General features: G+C 51.0%; 2 protein-coding genes across 8 annotated transcripts; one reads left to right on the top strand and one right to left on the bottom strand.

The window, feature by feature from the left end:
- The first annotated feature begins 13,262 nt into the window (after positions 1-13,262).
- SHFL (shiftless antiviral inhibitor of ribosomal frameshifting) lies at positions 13,263-17,676 on the top strand. Its single transcript, XM_027050449.2, has 8 exons — positions 13,263-13,582; positions 14,066-14,189; positions 14,384-14,433; positions 15,701-15,739; positions 15,930-16,079; positions 16,409-16,512; positions 16,643-16,797; positions 17,370-17,676. The coding sequence occupies exons 1-8, from the start codon at positions 13,562-13,564 to the stop codon at positions 17,597-17,599; spliced, it is 873 nt and encodes a 290-aa protein (XP_026906250.1). The 5' UTR covers positions 13,263-13,561; the 3' UTR covers positions 17,600-17,676.
- Positions 17,635-26,012, bottom strand: ANGPTL6 (angiopoietin like 6). Of its 7 annotated transcripts, none has more exons than XM_027050445.2 (8): positions 25,871-26,012; positions 24,946-25,025; positions 23,806-23,895; positions 20,572-21,154; positions 19,702-19,879; positions 18,957-19,144; positions 18,607-18,877; positions 17,635-18,076 (listed from the first exon to the last, which is right to left on the bottom strand). In XM_027050445.2, the coding sequence occupies exons 4-8, from the start codon at positions 21,145-21,147 to the stop codon at positions 17,886-17,888; spliced, it is 1,404 nt and encodes a 467-aa protein (XP_026906246.1). In that variant the 5' UTR covers positions 21,148-21,154; positions 23,806-23,895; positions 24,946-25,025; positions 25,871-26,012; the 3' UTR covers positions 17,635-17,885. The 7 variants fall into 7 exon arrangements, with proteins under 7 accessions (XP_026906246.1, XP_026906245.1, XP_026906247.1 ...); XM_027050444.2 differs by having other exon boundaries at positions 23,813-23,895; XM_027050446.2 differs by lacking the exon at positions 23,806-23,895.
- Between the last annotated feature and the right edge of the window lie 64 nt (positions 26,013-26,076).

Below are 26,076 nucleotides of genomic sequence, written 5' to 3'. Positions count from 1 at the left end.
TCACGGACCGCGAGATCGTGACCTGGCTGAAGTCGGACGCTTAACCGACTGCGCCACCCAGGCGCCCCCAGGGTTCATTTTTTAGATAAGTGTTAAAGTTGCAGAACAATTGAGAAGACAGTACAGAGAGAGTTTCTATATACCTCTGAGGTTTTCCTGTTATTGACACCTTACACTACTATGATACATTTGTTATAATTAGCAAACCAAAATTGTTACATTTTTGTTCCCTGAAATCCACAGTTTAGATTTCCTTAACCCAGTGTCCATTTTCTGTTCCAAGACCTCATCCAGGACACCAGATTACATTTACCCATCATGGCTCCTTGGGCTCCTCTTGGCTGCGACAATATCTCTGGCTTCTTGGTTTTTGTGTCCCTAACAGCTTCGAGAGAACATTGGGCAGGGAGATTGCATGATGACCCCTTGTTGGGATGTATCTGATGTTCTCTCATGCTTAGAATTGTGGGGTTATAGGAGGAATGTTGCAGAAGTGAAATGCCATTTTCACATATTAAGGGTATATAAACCAACATGATTCATGACTAATGATGTTGACCTTGATCAACTGGCTGAAGGAGTGTTTGTCAGGTTTCTCCACTTTAAAGTACTATCCCTGCTCCCTTTTCCATAAGGCAGTCTTTAGAGAAAAGCCTCTCTACCAGTCAATACTATGGGGAAGTTATGTTCCCCTTGCTTGAGAGCAGAATATCTACATAAATTATTTGGAATTCTTCTGCACAGGATACTAGTCTCTTCTCCCCCATGTATTAATTTATTAAATTGGACTAATTGGATTATAACCCAATACTACTTGATTTTTTTAAGTTTATTCATTTTGAGAGAGCGAGAGCATGCGCAGGGGAGGGACAGAGAGAGGGTGAGAGAGAATCCCAAGCAGGCTCTGTGCTGTCAGCACAGAGCCCGACATGGGGCTGGATCTCACAAACTGTGGGATCGTGACCTGACCCAAAACCAAGAGTCAGACGCTTAACTGACTGAGTCACCCAAGCACCCCCAATACTACTCGATTTTTTTGCTCAAAGTATTCTCTTTGGGGCATGGGGAGATCTTTCAGGCGGCTCCTTGTAAGTAAATTTAACCTTTCACATGTACTACTAAATTAGATGCTCATAGCGTTGGCAGTATATATTTTCACTGCACCATAGATTGAGGTCTCTATTTTTTACTGAGCTGAAATTCACATAACATAAAATTAACCATTTTAAACTGTATAATTCAGTGGCACTTAATATATTTACAATATTTGGCAATCACCACCTCTCTCGAGTTTCAAAATGTTTTTCATCACTCCAGAGAAACACTCTGTTTCCATTAAGTAATCATTCTCCATGTCCCTCTACCTCCCATCCCCTGGTAACCACTAATCTGCTTTCTGTCCCTATGGATTTGCCTATTCTGGATATATCATAAAAGGGAATCAGGCAATATGCAGCCTTTTGTTTCTAGCTTCTTTCACTTGGCATGTTTCCAGTGTTCTTTGTTCTTTGTCTCTTTTATGGCTGAATAATATTCCATTGTATGGATACGCAGTATTTTGTTTGGCCATTCATCTGTCCATAGACATTTGGGTCATTTCCACCTTTTGACTGTTGTAAATAATGCTGCTGTGAACACCGATGTGCAAATGCCTGCTTGAGTCTTCTAATCCCTGAACATATCCTGGGATAGATCCCACTTGGCCATGGCCTACAACCTACTTAATGTGAGGTTGGATTCAGTTTGCTAGTTTTATTTATCTACTAGCCCCTGTTCTCCTGGTTACCTGCCAGCTCCTGGGTGAGAGTTGCCCCGAAGGGCATTAACAGCTGCCCATGCTGAGAACCAAGGAGACGCTGAAGGAAAGAATAGAAAAATTCATACGCCCTCTTGAGGGAGCAATTTGCATTGCATGCAATTGTCCATAACAGGTGCAATTGAAACCCACGTAGACCAAGGAAATGGAAAGCAGGGCACTAAAAGCTTACACATACAAGCATAACCTAGATACAGACACGTATCTACCTATGCGCATATATAAATATGCAATTCCTCTCTCTGAGGCTGCATGAAGTTCCAACCCTACTTTTCTCTGCACATTTCTTTCATTCTTAAATCATGTCCGTCACACATGAACAGTGTAGATTTAAAAATTAGTAAAGGTTGTTAGCTTAATCACAGAAACCAAACAACTCTGGCTAATTTAGCGAGAAAGTTTTATTTAAGAGTACTCAGGAGCTGGGCGCCTGGCTGGCTCAGTAGATGGAGCATGGTGGCTCTTGATCTCAGGGCTGTAAGTTCGAGCCCCACACTGGGTGTAGAGATTACTTGAAAATATATACAAAAAAAATTAAAAAGAATGAAAAAGAATACTTAGGAGCAACAGCGGGCAAATTAGGCAAGAGACGCAGGCAAAGGAGGGGGCAACCCTCCAAAAGCAAAGCCTACTGCGCACTCCACTGCCCTGCAGAACGACCAGGACAAGGACCAAGGATGTGTATCCAGAACCCTCTCGCTGCAGACCTCGCTGCCCAACCCATCACCTACGTGACGAAGGCCTGAGTTCCTCGTGCACTGAACCGTGACCCTCGTGAGTCTGAGAGCCGCAGCATGCAAAGTGCAGGTATTACCGCTTGCACGGGGAATTCTGCCGGGGGCGGGGCGGGGCTGAGTGACAGCAAAAGGACGTCTGGTGCGCGTTTGAAGCAGAGATGTAACGGACAAGAAACTACCAAGTCAATCATGAAATTGACAACATCACCCACGAAAGGCTGACAGCCTGTCCCCAGAGGGAAGGCGAGCGCTACGGGCAGAATTGTCCAAGCAGCTGAAGCAGTGCATCCGGGTGGCCCAAGGCCTCCCAGGGCGCGACCGCTACCTTGGGACCCATTATTCTGCCAGGAAGCGCCTGGCAAAGCAGAAGCAGGGCATGCTGGCAAAGGGAAAAGCAGCTAATAAGGCCGCTGCCGAAGGCAGCTCCTCCAGTGCCCTCAAATGACTATTACCATTACTGAAACAAAAAGTAATAAAACCTGAAGAAAAAATAACAACTCGGGAGAAACAGACAAAATACCCATACAACGGAATACTATTCGGCGGTTAAAAAGAAAAGAAAAGGAAAAGGAAAAAAAAAACCCCGGCAGTACTGATACGCTACATAGATGAACCTCGAAAATGTTCTGAGTGAAGGGCACCTGGGTGATTCAGTCCATTAAGCTCCAGACTTCAGCTCAGGTCATGATCCCGTGGTTCGTGAGTTCAAGCCCCACATCAGGCTCTGTGCTGACAGCTCGGAGCCTGGAGCCTGCTTTGGATTCTGTGTCTCCCTCTTTCTCTGCCCCTCCCCTTCTTTCTCTCTCTCTCTCTCAAAAATAAATAAACATTAAAAAAAATTTCTAATACTCCAGCCCAGGGGTTCTGGCTCTCATCAGGATGGAAGGAGCAGTCTACCCCGTCTCACCCATGAAGGTACAGAACAGCTACCTGAGGTCTCTGAAGAAAAGATGGATTAAGAGAATGTAAGGAGAAGCCACAAATGGGAGAAAATATTTGCAAAACGCAACTCCAGTAAAGGACTTGTATCCGAAATATACAGAGGATCAAAGAATTCTTAAGATTCAATGATAAGAGGGGCGCCTGAGTGGCTCAGTCCATTAAGCTTCTGACTCTTGATTTCGGCTCAGGTCACGAGGTCACGGTTGGTAAGATGAAGCCTGGAGGCAGGGTCCACGCTGGCAGCACGGACTCTCTCTCTCTCTTTCTCTCTCTCTCTCAAAAGAAATAAGTAAATAAACTTAAAATAAACAACAAAAAAAAGAATGGGTAAAATCCAAACCGCTGACAATAGCGGGGTGCCTGGGTGGCTCAGTCGGTTAAGCGTTAAGCGTCCGACTTCAGCTCAGGTCACGATCTCGCGGCCCATGAGTTCGAGCCCCGCGTCAGGCTCTGTGCTGACAGCTCAGAGCCTGGAGCCTGCTTCAGATTCTGTGTCTCCCTCTCTCTCTGCCCTTCCCCTGCTCACACTCTGTCTCTCTCTCTCTCTCTTTCAAAGACAAATAAACATTTGAAAAAATTAAAAATAATATAAAATTTAAAAAGACGTGGAGGAAACAAGTGGAAGAAACCGTACGAAAAGGTTATGCACCGTATGATTCCAACGAGGTGACTTCCTGGAAAAGACAAAACTATAGAGACAGTGGAAAGATCATTGGCTGCCAGGGGTTGGTGAGGGTAGATGGAAAGGGATGCCTAGGTGGAGCACAGGGTTTTTTTAGGACAATGAAACTATTCTGCATGATCCTGTAGGGGTGGATACATGACATTATGCATTTGGCCAAACCCACAGAACTATACAACACGAATAGTGAAGCCTAATGTAAATCATGGACTTTACTTAACAATAATGCATTTGTATTGGTTCATCAATTATAACAAGTGTACCATAAAAATTCAAGATGTTAATAATGGGAGAAACTGGGATAGGGGAAGGGTACATGGGAAGCCTCTGTATTCTCTGCCCAATTTTTCTGTAAACTATAAATGCTCTAAAAAAAATTAAATCTATTTTTTTGAGAGAGAGAAGAGGGGCTTACCCAGGGCTCATGTTGTTTTTTTTTTAACCCAAAGTGGGGCACATATTCACCCAAAGTGGGGCTCGAGCTCACCCGTTATGGGACTAGAACTCATGAACTGTGAAATCATGACCCGAGCGGAAGTCAATCACAACTGAGCCACCCAGGCGCCCAAGTCTTTTTTTTTTTTTTTTTTTTAAGTAAGTGGTAGCAGTCTGGATGAGGAAGGAAACCACAACCCAAAACTCAAATTGCCACTAAACCAGCAATGATTTTGTCATTATTTTCCTCTGGTATTTCCCAGCCTAGACTTAAAGGCAGCCCCAAACTCAGAACTACTCACTAGGGGAAGACAAAAAGAATTATTTACACACACACACACACACACACACACACACACAAATGCAAAAAAAAAAAAAAAATCCTGGTCTGATGAGTAGGCAAGGAAGACCTATAGGTCATAGAGAATGGGTGCTGCACACACAGGATAGATCCAAACAGCACTGCAATGGCTTTGAAAACCAGACTGATATTAGAACCACATCTTGGAGAAAGTGGGTTGAAACTTGCAACCTGAACCTGAATTGCTTGCCTGCCTGCCCAAACAAAATATCAACATTCTCCGTAGGATTTAAACAAGATCCAGCATATCACAATTTAACATCATGTTATATATAATATCCAAACTTTCCAGAATTCAATCCAAAATTACTCAACATATGAGCACGTGCGACATCCCTAACCATGCACAAAGGAAAAGAAAATCATATGGCAACCCTAAAATGATGCAGATGTTAGAATTATCAAATACTTTATTTTTTAATTTTTTTAAGTTTATTTATTTACTTGAGAGAGAGAAAGAGAGAGAGTACAAGCGGAGGAAGGGCAGAGAGAAGGAGAGACAGAATCCCAAGCAGGTTCTGCACCATCAGCACAGAGCCCGATGCGGGGCTCAAACTCATGAACCGTGAGATCACAACCTGAGCCGAGATCAAGAGTCAGACACTTAACCGACTGCAACACCCAGGCGCCCCTAGAATTATCAAATACTTTAAAGCAGTTGTTATAACTATACCTGAGAAGTAAGGGCAAACACTCTTGAACTAACAGAAACAGACTAAAGCCTCAATAGAGAAATAGTTGTTTAGAAAAAGAACCACATAAAAGAAAAGAAAAAGAACCACATGGAAATCTTGAAACCAACAATAACCAAAATTAATAATTCACTAGATGAGCTAAGTAGCAGGATGGAGATTGAAAAGGAAAGAGGCAATGAACTGGAGGGTAGGGCACTAGAGAGTAGCCAATCTCAACAACAGAGCTGTGGGATAATATTAAAAGGTCCAAGACTCCTGTCATCAGAGTTCCAGAAAAAGAGGGGAAAGAATTGTGGCGCAGAAAAAAATGTTTGAAGAAGTAACGGCTGAAAACTCCCCGGAGGGGTGAAAGATACAAGCCTACAGCTCCTGGAGGGCAGAGATGTTTGTCTATGTTCCTCACTCCCAGAGCAACGCCTGGCATTCGGCATTTAGTGAATGAACAAGACCCCCATGATGTGCGGGAGCATCTCCAGTAGACCCAGGGTGGGCATTTGGGAAATTGCCTTGGAATAAGCTGCCAGTGAGCTTCTGATGCTCCAGGAAGTTTGAGAACTCCTAGCTCAGCTCTTCCTCCTTCTCTCACCCAACTCCATGCTAAAGCTTCTTGCACCCCACATAACACCTCCTTCTGGAACATTGGCCAGATGCTCCCTCCTCCGCCAGCCTGGACGTACATATGGAGCATTATGGTAGTTTCTTGAGGCCCCTAGGGACCCCTTGAAGGCAGAGTGGGTATCTCCAGGGTGGCTCATTCTCTCATTTAACCCTACAATAGGCACGAGTGCCATGTTCCCATTTTATGGATGAGCAAACAAAGGGCTTCAGGAGGTTCAGCCATGGGCTCAGGGTCCCCCATGAGTAAGTGGCAGAGAGAGAGAGGTCTTGGGCTCTGGTCTGAGACTGCATCTTGTAACAAGAGTCAAAATATACACTTACTGAGCACCTGTTACGTGCAGGCTCTGTTCTAAGCACTGCACATGCACGTTAGCACGCACATTAACACATTTTCTTCTCCTTGCGACGCTTTGAGATGGGGACAGTCTTCTTCCTGTTTTGTGAGTGAGAAGACAGAGGCACTGAAAGGTTGCGTATCTTCCTGGAGTTCCTGGTAACAAAGTTCCGCTTTCAATCCCGAACGCTGTTTGTTCAGATATCCAGACATGTCTGTTTAAGTTCCTGTTTTTCTTTGAATATCACCACGATGAAGTCAGATAGAAACATAAGTAGTTCATTGTTGTGATGAGCACCGAGTGCTGTATAGAGGTGTTCAATCACTATATTGTACACCTGAAGCTAATATGACACTGTATGTTAGCTAACTGGACTTTACATTTGAAAACTTAAAAAAAGAAAAAGAAAGAGAAAAAGGAGTAGTTCAAAGGACAAAGATCTGGGGAAAATACACATCAGATTTAATGGGAGTTATCCCGGGGCAAGGGCAATGAGTTACTGCCCCTTCTTGTATTATTGTTATTATTTTGAATGACACGTGAGGACATCCTAGCAAAAAGATTCCCCAAAAAGCAGACATATAGAAAAGAAAACGTAGGGGCCCCCCTCGGGAAGCCCCCACCCTTTTCTCCTCCCCAGGAACCAGAACTACCCAGTTTGCTTATATGTCCTGATGGCTCCTTTCCTCCATGCTTATGGATACCCCAATGGTCACAGACAAAATTATAACTTAAGGTTTTATTTTTCTGTGTAGACAGATTTCCTCTTTCCAAGTCAAACATTTCTTAATGCTTAACTTTTTTTTTTTTTTTTTAGAACAAGCACACTATACTTTTGTAATCAGGAAAAGAAAGGGCAAAGTGTCCTGTTTTGGTGCAGAGAGCTAGCCACAATTTCTGAAATTTCAAAATGGCAACTCTGACGAGATGAAGTCATCTGGGATGGCCCAGAGCTCAGGGTCTGGTGCGGGTACTTCACACACTTTCCCAATACTTTCCCTGTCAGTTTCTGGAACATGGGGTCAATGATTAACCCTTGCGTGTTTCTGCTGCCAGGAACAGAGACAGGGCCACCAGGCAGAGGACTGTCTTCCCACAGCCCACACCTCAGGAAGAACAACATAAACCAAGGTGGTATGGAAATAAAAATAGCCACATGCCCCTTGGAAGGTTACTATTTGCTTTGTATCCTCTAAGCACAATCCCATGGCATTATAAAGCAAGTTGCATTTACATTTTCTAGCTGTCCCATTAACAAGGTAAAAAGGAACCAGGGAAATTAATTATGATAATTGTATGTAGCCCAGTATATCCAACACATTATCACTTTAACATGTTACAAGGTTAAAAAAAAAAAAAAGCCAGGAACAACGTGGATGGAATAGAGGGTATTATACTAAGCGAAATAAGTCAGAGAGAGACAGATATCATATGATTTCACTCATATGTGGAATTGGAGAAACTCAACAGATGAACATAGGAGAAGGGAAGGAAAAGGAAGATAAACAGAGAAGGAGGCAAACCATAAGAGACTCTTTAAATACAGAGAACAAACTGAGGGTTGCCGGAGGGAGGGGGGTGGGGGGATGGGTTGGGTGGGTGATGGGCGTTAAGGAGGGCGCTTTTGGGGATGAGCACTGGGTGTCATATGTAAGCGATGAATCACCGGCTTCTACTCGTGAAGCCAAGAGTACACTGCGTCTAACTTGAATTTAAAAAAAAACAAACCCAGTGATGTGTTGTTTTACCTAAGTCTTCAAAATCAGTGTGCGTTCACCATTGATAGCTCATCTGGATTAGGATCTGCCACATATCAAGAGCTCAGATGCCACATGTGGCCCATGGCAAAGGTCTACATGGCTTATCTAAACTAACTCGTGAAAACTGTACAACTCTATTCCCCTTTCAGAGACGGGGAAACAGAGTCCCAGAAAGCCTAAGGAAGAGTTAGCCATTGGCTCAAACCCAGACTGGTTCCAAAGCGTACCCCCTTGCCCTTTCTCAAACTGGCCTCAATCCCAGCTTGAAGGAGTGTTGTGGTCAGCAAGCCTGCACTCAAGTCCTGGCAATGTCGCCTACTAGCTGGGTGTCCTGCATATTCTGCTTAGCCACTCTGAAACTCAGATCCTTCATCTGAAAAAGGGACAGTGATGCTGAAGCCAGAAGGTGGAGGGAAGATTGAGTGGCTGCAAGCCCTGAAGATACCACCCCCACCCCCACCCCCCCGAGACCCTGGCACCCAGCGCACCGTGGGTACATCCAGGGAACTTGAGCCACTGTAATTTTTCCACTTCCTGAAGTCATTTGAGCAGAGCCCCAAGCAAGTTGCCCAACCTTCACACATAAAGCATTCTTGGAAATGTGTTTAAAGCTGATTTCGCAAAACTCAAACAATAGATTTCTGTGCTGTAAAGGACATCGCATTTACTAAGGAGTCCGCAAATTATGAAATCTCAAGCTACTTTGCATCTCTTAGGTGTCATTGTCAAAGATGGACTTACATGTAATTTTGTAAAGTAATTGGATTTATCTTATTGTGTATTTTTTGGTTCTGCTTACATAAGTGATGAGTGCTTATTGCAAAAAAAAAAAAAAAAATGCAACTGTTACAGAAATATCCAATGTGGAGAGGCGCTTGGGTGGCTCAGTCGGTTGAGCGTCTGACTTCGGCTCAGGTCACAATCTCAAGGTTTGTGGGTTCAAGCCCTGCATTGGACTCTGTGCTCACAGCTCAGAGCCTGGAGGCTGCTTCGGATCCTGTGTCTCCCTCTCTCTCTGCCCCTCCCCTGCTTGTACTCTGTCTCTCTCTCTCTCCAAGGTAAATAAACATTAAAAAAATAATACAATAATAATTTAAAAAACAGCATGCATAATAATTGGGGTGCCTGGGTGGCTCAGTTAGTTAAGCATCCAACCCTTGATTTTGGCTGAGGTCATGATCTCATGGGTTCATGAGTTCGAGCCCCACATGAGTTCTGCACTGTCAGTGTGGAGCCTGCTTGGGGTTCTCTCTCTCTCTGTCCCTCCCCCACTCAGGCTCTAACAAATAAACTGTAAAAAAAAAAAAAAAAAAGACATGCATAATGCTTTAGTATGTTTTGCCAAAGTGCCCTCCCCAAAGGTTTTACCAACAGATGCCTTCACTAACAGTTTGGAGAGTTCCTTCCCCCCCCCCCCCCCACCTCTGGGCACTGCTAAATTTCTTCATTTGGTAAAACTGGGGGGAAATCGACTAGATTATGAAAAGCACACACATTCTCCCAATAAGGAGGATGGAACTGGAGGGTATTATGCTAAGCGAAATAAGTCAGTCCGAGAAAGACAGACACCTGTGATCTTACTCGTATGTGGAATTTAAGAAACGTAACAGATGAACATAGGGGAAGGGAGGGAAAATAAGAAAAACACACCCATGCTCCAATTGTGTCCGTTTTCTCCACAATTAAACTGGTCACCCAGCTTATGCCTCAAAGGCTTACGCCTCAAAGGGTCCGGCTGAAAGTCAAGAGCTTCCCTTCCCTCCACTCTCCCCGCCGCTTACTAAGCCCTTGGCCATAGTGGCCTTTAGCTTCCTGTAATGGACAAACCCTTCCCACCTCATGCGCACGTGCTCCATCTCTTCAAGTAGGAAACTTCTTCACCCTTCGGAGAGCCTCAAGTAAGTTCCCGAACCTGTTTTCCCATTGGTAATATCACCCACCCCCGCACCCCACCCCCACCCCACCCCCGCACCCCCCCCCACCAGGTTACTGAGAGGATCATATGAAATACATAGTTTCAAACACTTCTCACAGTGTTTCAAAGTGTTAGGACTTCAGCTCAAGAGGTACCTCCTCCAGGAAGCCCTCCCTGAACACCCTGCCCCAGGTCAGGTTCCCATGTTGTCCCCCTTTCTCATGGACCCTTCAGTTACTACTCTTTTTTTTTTTTTTTTTGGTATAGATAATAAATATAATAATTACTTGTGATATTATCTGCTTCATGTTTCTCTTTATCATTAAGACCGTGAGTTCTGGAAGGGCAGAAAGGGTGCCCAGCACTTTCTGTCAAATTAATGACTGGATTGAACAGTAAGGACTCGGTCTTTTTTTTTTTTTTTTTTAATGTTTATTTCTTTTTGACAGAGAGGAGGGGCAGAGAGAGAGGGAGACTGAGGATCCAAAGCGCAGAGCCAGACGTGGGGCTCAAACCCACAAACTGTGAGATCATGACCCGAGCCAGCTGAGCCACCTAGGTGCCCCAGTCTTTGACTCAGTTATACCAACGTGTCAGAGGCTACACTTCTTATCAGTGTTATCAGCGCATGTATCTTCTCCCTTTCCACACCTTTTCACGAAGACAAAGGATGAAAGGCAGTAATGCTCATACCACACTGTACAAACAAGCCACACTGTCAGCCGGGCCAAGATGGTCACAAAGCTCAGTGAACTGTTGGTGGGTAGACAGCGCCCCCATGTGATCGCTGGAAATGTTTGTTTTTCTGTCCATCTACAAATGCCCCAATTCTACAAATGCTCCGGTTGTATCGGCTGTTTGTCCTTCCAGATCAACTGTCTAATACTCTGCATCCTGAGAGACTGACAGAGTGACTGGCTCCCTGTTCTCCTTGCCTTCCGGTGCAGCCAGAGACGCTCCAGCAGGAGATGGGAGGATGGGAATGGGCAGAAGGTGGGGTCTTGATTCCCTCGCCCTGAATATAAACTGGATCTAGTGACTCGATTTTAACACACAGAGGGTAGCAGTAGAAGGGATGCTGTGTGACTTCCAACACTAGGTCATAAAAGATACACCTGGCTTTTCTTCTCTTGTTGGATCACTTGCCCTGAGGAGGCCAGCAGCCAAGTTGGGGGCATACTCAAGCAACCCACATAGGGAGAAATTGAGGCATCAGGCCAACAAGCACCCACCAGCCAGCCATGTTGAATGAGCCATCTTGGAAGCAGACCCTCCAGCCCCAGTCAAACATTCAGGTGACTGCAGCCCCAGACCAAAATCTTGACTACGATATTTATGAGAGACCCGGAGCTAGAAAGCACAACAAAGCCACTCCTAGATTCCCTGATCCACAAAAAACTATATGAGACAGTAAGTGTATTGTTTTAAGTCACTGATTCTGGGGATAATTTGTTATGCAGCAAATAGAGAACAACTACAACTGGTCACAACAGTCCCATGCTCCTACCTCAGGACCTTTGCACTTGCTGCTTATTCTGCCTACAACTCTCTTCACCCACCTCCTTTTAGGTCTCCCCTCAGAGGTTACTTGCTACCACCTTCCCTGATCCCCCCCCCCTTTACCCATACTCTTACCCCAGTTCATTTTTCATTGTAGCACCTACTGTCTTCTGTCCTATTACATATATCTTTCTTGTCTGTCTCCTCCACTAGAATGTCAGCTCTAAGAGTGAAGGGATCTCTTTTGTTCGATGCTCAGTGCCTGGAACTGTGCCTGGTGTAGAGTAAGAGCACTGGCCATTAGGAGAATCTAACAGATCCGATTCATGTTGGAGCTGGATCAGCCTCCTACCTGTTTCCTGCCTGCTTGTCACCCACCCTGGCTGTGACCTCTCTCTCCAGTGGGTAAGTAGTAATAATATACTATACATAATATGTATATACTGTGTTATATGTATAACAAGAGAGCCCCTCCATGCCTCCCCACTTCCCTCAGGATAAAATCCCAGGTCCTCTATGCAGACTACAGGCCCCGCCCCCTGCCTGAAATTCCACATCCAGTCGCAAAGAACCATGAACTGTTTATATGCACCAATAGTTTCCAGGTGGGGTGCACAGACCCACAAACAAAGCTTCTGAGTTCAAGTAGAAGACATTAGAACACCTATACTTTTTAATCTCCGTTTTTGCTTGTTTGTTAAACAATATCTTTATATAATAGGGGCCCCTGGCTGGCTCCGTTGCTGGAGCATGCGACTCTTGATCTCAGGGTCGAGAGTTCAAGCCCCACCTTGGGCGTGAAGCCTACTTAAAAAAAAAAGAAAGAAAGAAAGAAAGAGAAAGAAAGAGAGAGAGAGAGAGAGAGAGAGAAAGAAAGAAAGAAAGAAAGAAAGAAAGAAAGAAAGAAAGAAAGAAAGAAAAGAAAAGAAAAGAAAAAAGTTCTGGCCAAGAGCATGCTCAACCTTCCGATTTACAATGCAGATTCCTGGGAACCCCTAAACAGTCGACTGCTGCCGCACTCCTAGGGACCAGCAACCTGTATTTTTAACAAGCATCTTCCCCTTTGTCCAACTACCTGCTCCTTTGGCAGAGGCACATAGTAGGTGGCCCAGTGACTAGTTTGCCTACCCCACGCCAGGTGCTACTAAGCGCCCTACCCGGGGTCTCCAAGCCTGGCAAACACACATACCCAGGATGTAGCCACTGTATCAACCCATTTTACAGAGGAGTAAACTGAGGTTCAGAAAGGGGATGTAGCCCCGTTAAGAGACTCAGAGCTGGTAGGGGGCCCAGGTCCTAATTAGCGCCTGGTTCCTGCGGGAGGAGAGGAGAGGGTTATCAAGTGGGGGAGCGCGAACTGAGGGGGACACGGAGATCCAAGGCGGCGTTCCGATGCGGCCCCGCCCCCACGAGGGACGTGAAGACGCGGACCCCGCGCAGCGTGGGGACATGTGACCGACTGCAGAGGCCGCGCCGCCTCCACCGCCCGAGGTGCGCGCGCTCCGCGGCAGGGTGCAGACCCCTGGCGCCCGCCTGGGTCTGGGGCGCAAGAGCAGAGGCGGAGCCAGGGCGGAGCCAGAGCGCCCCGTCCACCCACCCCACCGCCCGCAATCGAAAGCGAAAGAGGGGGCCGGGAAGGAAGGGCGGGGCCGCCCGGAGGTCCCGCCCCCTGCCCTGCGCGGCTGCTGGACCGACGGGCGCGCCCGGGTAGGGGGGCTCTGAGCGCGCAGTGCGGACCCTCGCGGGAACCTGCGCCGCCGCCACCATGTCTCAAGAAGGTGTGGAGGTAGGAGATGGCTACGGCTGGGCCGGGGTCTCTCAGGAAAATCTGGGGAGGGGCCGGGGGCGCGGAGGGGGCTTCGCAATTTCTGGAGACTCCATCCGAAGCCTAGACCTTCACCCTGGCTGGCATTGGCTCCCCTCAGAAAGGAGAATGACCGCCACATCCCCCAGAGTGAAATGCGGCCTCCTCGAGGAAAAGCGGGGGCTGCAGGGTCAAGGGTCAGGAGCCAGAGGTTACCTGGCCGGCCTCCTCCCTTAGTCTGGGACGCTCGCCCCAGTCCGCTCCCTCCCCCAGTGCCCTGTGGGGACTTTGGCTTTTTCCAGGAAATGCCGTAGAGGGATGGCGGGGGGAGGGGGAGGGATTGGGGCGGGGGGGAGAGGCCAAAACCGAGGGTCAAGTTCGGGCTGGGAGAAGGATGCCTAGAGATGGGGGAGGGGCGATTGCTCCTCTCCTTACCCGATCGGAACCCCCCTGTGCCCACCCCAGCTGGAGAAAAGCGTCCGGCGCCTCCAGGAGAAGTTTCATGGGAAGGTATCCTCCAAGAAGGCGGGGACTCTGATGAGGAAATTTGGCAGCGACCACACCGGCGTGGGGCGATCCATCGTGTACGGTGAGCAGGCTGGGGTCCCGGTCCTGGTAGGGGTTGGGCGTGGGGAGCACGCAGGAGAGGTGTGGTCTGTGTTAAGGGTAGGAAGAGGCGCTGAGATCATCTCCTGGGGAGGGTCTATACTGGGACTCTGGGGACCCTGAAACTCCCACAAGATCCTTCAAGGACCTTTTACTTACACTTACTCTCCCCACCAGGGGTAAAGCAGAGAGATGGACAGGAACTGAGTAATGATCTGGATGCCCAGGTAAACTGCCCTCCTCCCTTCAAAGGATGGGGTGCCTGGGGAGGGGGAACAGAAGGGACCTGGCCTGTCCGTGATGAGCCCCTTCTGTGCACCACCAGTCCCCAACTCACGATCCACATTGACTTATTCACCTTTCAGTGATGTGTTAGACCAGGGAGACCCAAGCTGTAGGCACTCTTTACATGTTGATGACGTTAAGTAGGGGAGAGAGACATGAAACTAGGCAGTGAAATGAATCAGGATTAATGTCATTGTAGAGGACCCCTGGAGGTCAGGAAAGGCTTCCTGCAAGAGGGAATAGAGTAAGCAAAGGACACACATTCAGGCTGGGATAAACAGGAGATGGGAAGGAGAGAGGGGCTGGGAACCCCATGTAACGGATGGATGGATGGATGGATGGATGGATGGATGGATGGATGAAAGGCTTTGAGGCACAGGTGCAACACGGTCACTTGACCCCTTAAATGACTTTGGTGGCTAGTGCAGTGTGGATTCCACCTCTTACAGTTGCTAAAGAGTGTTAACAAAGTACACTATATTCTTTACAGTTACAAGTGTAAAGGGTATGTTAAAAATAATAGGAGGGGCCTCTGGGGGGGTGTGGCTGGTTCAGTCACTGGAGCATGTGACTCTTGATCTCAGGGTCATGGATTTAAGGCCCACGTTGCGTCTGGAGCCTTCTTAAAAATTTTAAAAATGAAAACAAACAATACTAGGAAAGAGCGCTGCCGTGGGACTTCCACATGTTGTTTTGAATTTCGTCACCCTATTGATCCATTGAGACAAGTCCTATTATTTACCACGTCCATTTTACAGATGAGGAAACTGAGTGACTAAGTCACTTGCCAGGGTGACAGAGCAAGCAGGCAGCAGCTGGGATTTAAACCTTGGCCACCTAGGATCAGAGCTGGGCTCGGAGATGCCCCTCATCAGGGATGCGGCTCGTTCTGCCGCACTCCCTCAGGGTGATCTCGGGCAACCCCTCTCCCAGCTCAGAGCCTCGATTTCCTCATCTGAGCAGTGGGGATACTAGGTGTGCCCCCTCCCCTCCCCCTGCTCTCAAGGCTACTCTAAGGATAACTGAGGTCATGCGCCTGGCCCTCTAAAAGTGGACACTGGTCAGTCAGCACCCCCTGAGCTAAGGACACCCTAATCACATGGGGCCAGGACCCTGCCTCCCCACGCAGGAGCCCCGCCCCCAAGACACATTGGTAAAAAAGAGGTCTGAGCTGCATCCCCAGTTTCTGCCCCTGATGTCTCCACCCAGGACCCACCAGAGGATATGAAGCAGGACCAGGACATCCAGGTGGGTCCAGGGTATGGGATGGGGGAGGCAGAGTGAGGAGGACATTCCCAGGGGATGGTGGGGGATGTCCACGGACAAGAGGGAGAGATGTTACAGGGGCGGGAGAGGCGACATATCTGTAGAGGAAAGAGGGCTGACGTGTTTATGTTAGTGGAACAGGCGTGACCATCCTCTTATCCCCATCCTGCAGGCCGTGGCGACCTCCCTGCTGCCACTAACAGAAGCCAACCTCCGCATGTTCCAGCGTGCGCAGGAAGACCTCATTCCGGCCGTGGATCGGCAGTTTGCCTGCTCTTCCTGTGACCATGTCTGGTGGCGGCGCGTACCCCAGCGGAAGGAGGTGATAACCCGATCCCCATCCTCAGTATCTGAACTTCTGACCTAAGAGTATCGACCCTTGACCCTTGACCCGCAGTCTCAGAGCTCAACCTCCATCTCAGACCCCGCCCCCCAACCCTGAGTTGGACTTCTGAGCTCCTCCCCAACCCCAGAGCCTGTCCTCTGACTCCACAGTTCGACATCTACCACAGAAATCAAACCTGACCTTGAAACCACAACCCCAAGTCGGGCTTCTGAACGCCCCCTGATCAGTGGTGTGCACTGTGGCCAGGGTCAAGCTACCGGGGCTCACCTCTGACCGCAAGCCTGCCCCCCACTCTGCACACCCAGGTGTCCCGGTGCAGAAAATGCCGAAAGCGCTATGAGCCGGTGCCTTGTGACAAGATGTGGGGCGTGGCTGAGTTCCACTGCCCGAAGTGTCGGCACAACTTCCGGTGAGGGTGCTGACCCCCACCCCACCCTCCACGCCCCCTCCCCCCCACCCCCAGCCCTGCCCTGCCCTTCCCTGGTCCCACCCTGGCCCGGGCCTCACCTTTGGACCTTCACGGCCCTGCCCGCCCCCAGGGGCTGGGCACAGATGGGGTCCTCGTCCCCCTGCTACGGGTGCGGCTTCCCCGTGTATCCAACACGGATCCTCCCTCCACGCTGGGACCGGGACACGGACCGCCGCAGCACCCATACCCACTCCTGCTCGGCCGCCGACTGCTACAACCGGCGAGGTGAGGGCCTGCCACGTCCCCATGACCTCCCTCGCTCTGGGCGGTCTCTGTGACCTTGACTCCTGGGACATCCGCCTCCCGGGCTTTAAGTACCAAGGTCTCTGCCTGCTTCTTCCATGTGCCTCCTAAGGCCTCAGTCCCCAAAGCCACGTAGCTCATCCCGTGACATCAGCCTCTCCTTTCACATCTTCCACGCACCGGCCCCCCATCGATCTCCAGGCTCCAACACCAGACCCTCCCCCTTCTAATACCCATCTCCCATGGCGTCAGCCACATTCTGTGCTCTTGCCCCTGAGACTGAGTGGTTCCCCCTGTGTCCTCGTGACCTCTGCCACGGTCTCTGTGTCTTTGGTTCCTGTTTTGTCTTCTGTAGTCTCAGGTGATGCCCATGTCCCTGGGTCTCTAGTGGCTTCAACACCTGTGACTTTCATCTCTGAATTTCCTGTAGGTCTGGCCCTACGGCCTGTAGCCTCAGCCCCTCCCCTCCCGAGCCCCCATGGCTGCAGCCCCTTTACCCCCAGAGTCTTACGTGGGCCTCAAGCTCTATGACCTCAGAACCTCTTCCTCCCCAGAGCCCCACGTGCCTGGGACATCCTGCGCTCACCCCAAGAGCCGGAAGCAGAACCACCTGCCTAAAGTCTTGCACCCCAGCAACCCCCACATCAGTAGTGGCTCCACTGTGGCCACCTGCCTGAGCCAGGGGGGCCTCCTGGAGGACCTGGACAACCTCATCCTGGAGGACCTGAAGGTGGAGGAGGAGGAGGAAGAGGAGGAGGAGGGCGAGGGTGGGCATGGGGAGTGACCCCGGACAGGTGCAGATGCAAACCGGACACAGTCTGTGGATATTTTGTGTTGTTATAAAATATGAGCTCAAACTGAGATCTAAATGCCCTCGAGGAGCCATTTGGGTCTGCGACATTGGCAGGGGGATTCCTGGGTCCCGTTTTCAGGACCCCGGGGAGCAGATTCACAACAGGAGAGTGTGTGGGATGTGGCCCGCACTAAGTCACAAAGCAGGGGTAGCCAGGACGACTTGGGCTCCTGCTGACAAACATCCTCTGGGACCTGGGGGACAGATGGACAGACGGTCACAGCCTCAGGGGCCGGATCAGCATGGCAGCCTTCTTGAGAGAGTAAGCCCCGCCACGAAACTCAGCCCAGTAGACCCCATCTTGGTAGCGGCTGCGGTAATGGCCGCCACGGTGCCACACGCCATTGAGGTTGGAGTGGGCACAGGCATGGTACCACCAGCCTCCCCGCTGGTACAAGGCACAGTTACCTGAGGAGAGAGAAAACCCATGTCCTCTTACCAGAATAAAAACCTCTACGAGCATCTCAGCGCAAGGCTTTTGCCACGCATCCCCTGGCCCTTCCCACTCTTAGTGAACGCAACCCTGATCCTCTCTCCTCACCAGATTAAGAGCCCTGGCCCCTTTCTTTTTTAGAGTAATAACTTTAATTCCTTCCCTATCCCCCTACCAAAGTACACGTTATACCTTTTCCACTCTTTCTGAAAACTAAAAGCTCTACCTTTATCAAGGGAAAAATCTTCCCTACTTCCTTTCTGGAATAAGACTGCTAGCTATCCTTGCCTTTCACCAGAACAGGGGGAAGCAACTGCCTCATGAAAGAAGGAATCTAGGCTCTCTGTCCCCTCACCAGAATAAAAGTCCTCCCCTCTGTTCTCTTGCTTACCCTGATCCTTACCAGAGGGAAGTGTCACTCCACTCTTTTCATTCTTTGCATTCCCTCCCTAGGAGTCCCTCCTCCCCTGTCCCCACTCCCCACCAGAATAAGAGCTCTGCTTACCAGAATAGGAGTCTCGATCCCTATCCACGGTGCTGAAAGGCTTGTCATTGTGCCAGGAAAGAGAGTCTCCAGCATCTCCGTGGTACTGGCCAAGCCGTAGGCGATAGTGGTCACTCTCAGGCTCCAGGGAGAAACCATCATAGTGGGCACGTGCACTACGCCCTCCCCAATCCTCCAGGAGCACCAATAACTCATGGTCCCCACGGCTGGTCAGCTGATGCACAGGTTCCAGACCCAGCCAGTATTCTCCATCAGGCTGCCCGAAGCCCACCTGGCAGGACAGGAAAGTCAGCAGGTCAGAAGCAGGTCCCCTCCCCGACACAGCCCTGCCCCTGCCCGCCCACGCCCACCTTGTAGTGCTGCCAGGTGGTGAAGAAGTTGACAGAGCCATCTTGCCGCCTTTGGATCACAGTCCAGCCTCCACCCTCCAGCTGCTGCTCACACCATGCCGACCCCACGTGCCGACCCAGTCGCAGTTCATACACACCACTCTGCCTGTGGCCTGAGCGGTGGGCCTCTGCACAATCCTGCCATGGGCCTGTGGGTACAGAGATATGGGGAAGGCACAGCCTGGACCAACCAACCCCTTGTTGGTATACAGATGTGCATTCTTCTCTCATCCCCTCACCACAACAGCAGTGCTGCCTCTCCCATTCCCTGGCCAAAATAAGAGCCCCAGTACCCATGTCCTTACCTGAGTTAATACTCTGGTTCATTCTTTTTCTCACTGCAGCAAATGTGGAGCCTGGGGTACTGAAATCCTGGTTCTAAAGCCTCACCAGAGTAGAAATCCTGAACATGACCCTCTGAGCCCGCTTAAATTCTTACCAACAAGCAGTCCTAAATTCCCTGTCCCCTCACCAAAAGAAAAGCCTTTCCTTTCCTATTTTCATACCACAGTAAGGATCTTGGTCTTTATCAGGATGAGAGCCATGGCTCCTTGTTCGATCACCAGAATAAAAGCATCATTTCTTCCAGTCCTCTTACCATGAGAGAAATCTGCCATTAAAATCCTGGCTCCTATTTCCATCTCCTCACAATGCACTGGGAACTCCCTAGCTTCTCACATCCCCAACATTCCTGCCCTCATCTTACCTGTCGGTTTGGTGGGGACATCAGGGTGCCCTGCAGGCATGGGAGAAGCCAAGGGCCCCTGCTGTCTCAGGGTCTGGTCTCTCAGGGGCTCTGGAGCCGGGTCTAGCCTCCTGCTGGTATCATTAATGCCACCCACCAGACTGACAGGAACCACAGGCACCAGGGGCGGTGGCAGGACCTGCGGTGACCAAGAGACTCAGATGTGATTGCACTAGCCTTCAGTTGAAAAGACACTGGGCCCCTAAATCTCCCAACACCCAGATGGGTGGATCAGGCAGGGGCACGTCCCAGCCCTAGAATGGATACTTCCCAAAGCCTAACTCTAGCTGTCAAGAGCAGCGCTGAGCTTAAATTCCTGCTCTGGTGTTCACAGCTTAACTTACCTGACTCTGACTCTCCTTTTCTGTAAAGTATTGATGGTAAGAGTACCTCCAACAATGAGTATTAGCTTACTGAATGCTCCCAACAGCCTTGTGAGGTATGGGTTGTCACGGAGCAACAATCTTATTCAAAATTAGGGCCAGCCATGTTCCAGAATTAAAAATAATATAACAGAAGTTAGAACAGTAGCACAGGGTCTATATTTATATCACATAACACCTCCCTAACATGGATCCTTGGTCTTTACGTAATAACATGCTTGATTACAGGCACTATGAATATATTAAGTGGATAAGTAAAGACTTTAGGTAGTCGCCAGTCGCGTTCTGATCCAAATGAGCTGTGGAAGGAGAAGCAGGAATCTGGTATTTGGAGCTTTTCGGATTTCAAAACTGCGTTTCAGAGATCGTGCGTGGGGTTGCAAGAGCCCCATCTTACAAATGATGCAAACAGGAAGTGGCTACGATTCCTGGCCAGCTTTAAGGTTACCTGCTGCTGCCCACCCGTGCCCCCCGGGCACAGGCGCTCCAGGCGGGCGATGAGGCCACTCTGCTGGGTGACCAGCTGCGCCAGCTCCCGGAACTTGACATCCAGCTGGTGGAAGCGGGCGGCGGCGCGCTGCGCCTCGGCTGACACGTTGAGCACGCGCTCCCCAAGCAGCGCCAGCAGAGCAGCGGGCTCCGCCCCCGGTCCTGGACCCGCCCCCGGCCCCGCCTCATGCTGCAGCTGCGCGCGCAACTGGCCCAGGCGCGCGCTCAGGCCGCGGCTCTCTTTGCGCAGCGCGCGCACCTCGCCGGCCACGGCGCCATCGGCCGCCGCCAGCCGCTGAAGTTCGCGCAGCAGCTCCTCGTGGCGTCCCACGCGCATGCGCAGCGCTGCCACCTCGCTGGCGTTCACGGCCTCCGCGGCCGGGCGCGCGGCGGACGGCCCGCTCCAGCACACGGCGCCCGTGAACTTCTGCTGCGGCAGCACGAAGGTGTAGGTGCAGCGCGGGGCGCCCGCCCGCGCCCACGTCGCGCCCAGCAGGAGCAGCAGCTGCAACGTGCGCAGCTGAGGCGCCGACATGGCAGACCTGAAGGCAGAGGACGAACAGGAAGGAGGGGAGTCCCGGGAGCCTAGCCGGGCCCCCAACTCTCGGGTTGCGCCAAACCCGCGTTGCTCCAGGTCCCCGCCCCCAGGCTGAGATGCCCCAGGGATCCCACCCTGGCCTTTCCACTTGGTTCCCGACGCCCTGCGGGACAGCATGTCATGCATTCATTCATTGAGTGCTTGCTGTGTGCCAGCCACGGTTCTAGGGACTACGGTATGGAACAAAACACAAAACTTCCTGCCCTGATGGGCAAGAAACAAAATAATTAAGCTATAGGGATTAATAGAGTGTATTAGCCGGTGTTAAGATAACAGGAAAACAGAGATGTGGAGATCTGGGCCCTGGCAATTTGAAAGGAGGGAAGACCTCCTGGAGGAGGTAAGGGAGGAAGTAATGAGGATATCTGGGGAAGAACAGCATCCCTGGCAGGGGAAACAGCAAATGCAAAAGCCCTGAGGCTAGACCGTGCCTGATGTATTAAAGGAACTTATGGGGAGGCAGGAGCAGAAGGAGAATGGGTGAGAGGGGTGAGGTGGGGTGAGAGATAAAGTCTCACTAACTCAGTCTAGTAGCAGAGGCCCCATCTCCCCCAATCCCAGAGTCATTCCTGTCTCCTCTTTTTTCACAACAGATCCAACCTATCAGCCAGGCCTGTCAGCTCTTCTGTTTGGACCCTGAATTCCTCCACATTCCCCCATGCTCACCCCCCACCATGATCCCAGCTCAAGACACCATCTGGATTTCCTTACATCAGCTGCCCCCCAGGCCTCCAGTTGTCTGCCATCAGCCTCTGGTCTGTTTCTCCCACAGCTGCCAAAGAATCAGGTCATGTCTCTCCTTTTCCTAGAGAACCCTTTGTGGCTCCCAGCTCACTCAGAGCAAAAGTCCAAGTCTTCCTGCGCCCCCACAAGGCCCTGCACCCTCTTCCTGTCCCCTCCCTGCCCTCCTCTCCCACTCACCCCTCACTCACAGTGTTCGAGGCACACTGGCCTCCTAGTTGCTCCTCAAACACACCAGGCACAGTCCTGCCTCAGGGCCTTTGTACTTGCCCTTTCCTCGGTCTGGAACATTCTTCCCGGAATTTTAACATGGCCTCCTCTCTCTCCTTACTCAGGTCTTAGCTCAGATGTCCCCTCCTCAGAAGCCCTTCCTGACCACCCCCATTTAGCGTTGCTCCTCCTGGGCACTGTCACAGTCCCACTTTGTCATTTTAGCATTTGTCTCTCTCTGGAATTGTCTTGTTTGTTTGCCAGTGTTTATTATCTGAATTCCTCCACCAAAATATCCGCTCGCAGAGGCTGAGCCTGGGTTTTGTTCAGTGCACGCCCCTCAACACTCACATGCCCCAGCTCTGTCGTACCCTCCCAAGTGTTGCCCTGCTCACACAGGTGAGCTCCTATGCATGTACTGTGGCCATCTCCCTGGCTCCCCTTGTCTTCTCTCTCGGGGTTCAGCCGCTTGCAGCCTCTCAGATGAGGACACACAGGCCTCTCACACGCACTTGCCAGTACTCAGAACACGTCTCCCACGTCCACACGTCACCCTGGTCTGCCCCAAGTTCCACTGTGTCCAAACCCACATGTCCGGGTAGCCACATGCACGGGCAGGTGCCTCGAAGTCTTCAAGGTCACACACATCACCTTGTTCACACATTCAGCAGACGCTCCTTTCGTGCCTATTGTGTGCCAAGAGCTGGTCCAGGCAGCGAACCGCCCAGGACCAACACAGACAAATCCCTGCCCCCTGCCCCCAGGCAGCTGACATCCTGGATGGGAAGACAGATGGTGGGTAGGTCAGAGGGTGGTAAGTTGTTAGAACACTTAAGTGGGGATGCGGGTGGGGGTTCTGGGATGAGAGGCCTTTTTTTTTTTTTTAAGATTTTTTAAATTTTGAGACCGCAGGCACGCGAGCAGGGGAGGTGCAGAGAGAGAGGGACAGAGGGAGAGACAGGATCCCAAGCTGGCCCTGTGCTGTCAGTGCACAGCCCGATGAGGGGCTCGATCCCATGAACTGTGAGATGGTGACCTGAGCTGAAATCAAGGCGAGGATGTTCAACTGACTGAGCCACCCAGGTGCCCAGAGGGGCCGTTTGAAACAGAGGGGTCAGAACTTACTAAGAAGAGGACACTTGAGCCAAGACCTGAAGGAAGAGACAAGGGTAAGAGCATTCCAGGCACAGGGAGAAGCAAGCCCTGAGCTAGAGCCTTTGAGGTGCCCAAGGAATAGCAGGGAGGCCCGTAAGACTGGAACAGAGCGAGCAAGGGGGAGAGCAGGAGGAATCAGAACAGGGAGGGGACGGGGCCAAGCGTGCAGGGTCTCGTGGGCCCCAGAAGGACTTGGGCTTTCACTCTGAGTGAGGTGCGAGCTCCAGACGGTTCTGAGCTGGAGAAAGGCATATTTGCTATCATATATGCACACCAAGCCGGAGCTCTCCTTGCCCCCTCCTCGACGACACCAGGCCCCCCACGACAGGGATGGACCACACCCCTTGGAGCCAGACTACATGTGTAACATCCACCACCTTCCAGGAGCTCAACCTGGGGTGCGAAGGAGGCCCGGAGAAGCCCGGGTCGCCAAACGGGTAAAATCGGCCTCCCCCTGTCCTCATGCCCTCCTTCCCTCTCACCTCTCACCTCTCACCTCTCAGGACCAAGACCCTGAGTCCAGCAAGGCTTGCAGCAGACGAGAAGTCCCAGGAGGAGCTGAGGGTCCAGGAGGAGCCTCTGAGTGAGGAAGGGGAGAGGCCGGTGGGAGAGCAGGAGGGAGGAGGCTTGGTAACCACCCCTGTCCTCCAGAGCTTGGAACCAGAGCCGTGGTGCTGAGACCAGGAGCTCCAACTGTAAATATTTATCATTTCTTGCATGAGAACCGAGGCAGAATGGCCAGACCCCCTTGCCCAGGCCACCAGGGCCTGATAACACAGGTCAGTGCTCCGGATGTTCCCCCCACAGCAGAGCACAGAGCATGGGAGGCTGCAGGCCCCATGAGGCCGGGGGGGGGGGCAGGGGGGGACAGGGGGAGGACACAGACACACCACAGAGAAAGACAACAGGAAACGTTGGCACCTGCTGCCGCCAGGCGTGCCTCTAAAATCCACGCCTTCTATCTCATTTAGCCTTTGCCTTCACAACCTTTGTTCCTACGAAGCCTCATTTTACAAGAGGGAAAACTGAGCCTGAGGGAGGGTGAGTGGTTTGCCCACAGCCACACAGCTGGAGAATGGTGGAACTCAGCCCAGGTAACTTGGCTCCCGCACTCACACACATATACCCTGACCTGCCACACACCGTGTGCCCACAACAGGGCAGAAATCAAGACACACGGGTCCCCAATGAGACAAACCACTGCACGGAGCCACAAAGGTAGACATGGAATCTGTGTGTGTGTCTGCGGATTTGCCCGGCACAGGCACATATGAAGACACGGCTGGAAACATAGCACAGATTCTGGCAGCGACACACACACATACACACACACACACACTCACACACACACCACGACTTAAAGGAAAATACCCTGTGGGCAGAGTGGGGTCTCACACTGGCAAGCACAGAGGTGCTAACCAGGTAGACAGTGAAACCCTGGTCCCTGCCCACTTGCCCACCACAGTGTACATGTTCCCATTTGTCTCCCACGCACACTGTCACATCCTCAGGTCAAATCATGCAGGGACAGAAAACATGCGGTCATTCCTCAGAGGTACAAAGGGACCCCCATAGAGCCCCCCCAGAGCCTGGTCTAGGGTCTCCCACCTGCACAAAGGCCTCACTGACCTGCAGACACACTCTCAGGGAGCAGCCTCCTTCGCCTGGTTCCTACTGTCCTGAACTCGTAACCCGAGTGGACTCCCGGGCTGAAAGAGGAAATGGTCGTCCCAGATCTGAGAGAGGCTGCCAGGCTGGGCTCCAGGCCTGGGCTGGGGCCCCCCCACACTGGGCCCCTCGGCCCCCCACCCGCAGCCCCCTCCAGCTTCCTCCATTGGCAGCAGAGAAGAAACCTCATAAGTCACAGAGAGGGACTGACAGATGAGAGAGAGAGAGTACAAGAGACAGAGAAGGGGAGAGACATGGGAGGAGATGGACAGAGACGGGGTGGGGGGGGGAGTCAGGAAGAGGGATGTGAAGAGAGAGATGGGGATAGAGACATAAGAGAGATGGAAACTTGAAGGCAATGAAAGAGACAATTGATGGCAGAGACAAAGTGGGGCAGAGGGAGACAGAGATAGGAAGAAGACAAGGATGGGGAAGGGGAGACGGAGGAGGGGAAGAGGAGAAAGAATTGGGAAGGAGAGACAGGAGAGAGGAAGCAAATGGGGGAGGGAAAGCAGATGGTGGAAGGAAACCTATGGGACAGGGAAAGAGACGTTGGGGGCGTCCCTTTTCCCCACCCCAAGGTTCTGGGGAAGAAGCCAGAGGCCTGAGGCCAAGACTGGGGCTTTGAGCGGAAACCGGGAGGGGGTGAGTTATTCACAAAGCGCCCGCCTTGCCCTAAGTTTCCAGAAGGTGATGTGGAGTTTCCATCTCTCCGCCGCAGACAGGGCCCCCGGGGAAGACCGCTGGCCCTCAGGAGCTGGGGGCCTATATACATAACTGCTATGCTCTACCCATTTCTCTGGTTGTTCCCCAAGTGCCTGGTGCCTTTGTGCCAAGCATTGTGCATCATCTTTCTTAGTAAGTGGATCAGAGGGGAAATGAGTACCATCCTCTCTTTAGAATACTTGTAGGAGCCTCAGAGTGGATAAAATGGCTGTCAAAATCGCCCAGCTGATATAAATGAGCCGAAGTAGGATTCGAACCCCCAACTTATTTCTCCGAAGCCGGCGCCGCTTCGCTGAGACACTGGCCCCGCCCGGTTTCCATAGAAACAAGCACCAGGTGTCTCCGTAGCAACTCCTCTGTGGCTTT

Source organism: Acinonyx jubatus, chromosome A2 (genome assembly GCF_027475565.1).
Source record: "Acinonyx jubatus isolate Ajub_Pintada_27869175 chromosome A2, VMU_Ajub_asm_v1.0, whole genome shotgun sequence".
NCBI lineage: Eukaryota > Metazoa > Chordata > Mammalia > Carnivora > Felidae > Acinonyx > Acinonyx jubatus.
Note: the sequence above shows the minus strand (reverse complement) of the source record. Positions and strands in the feature narration are given on the sequence as shown.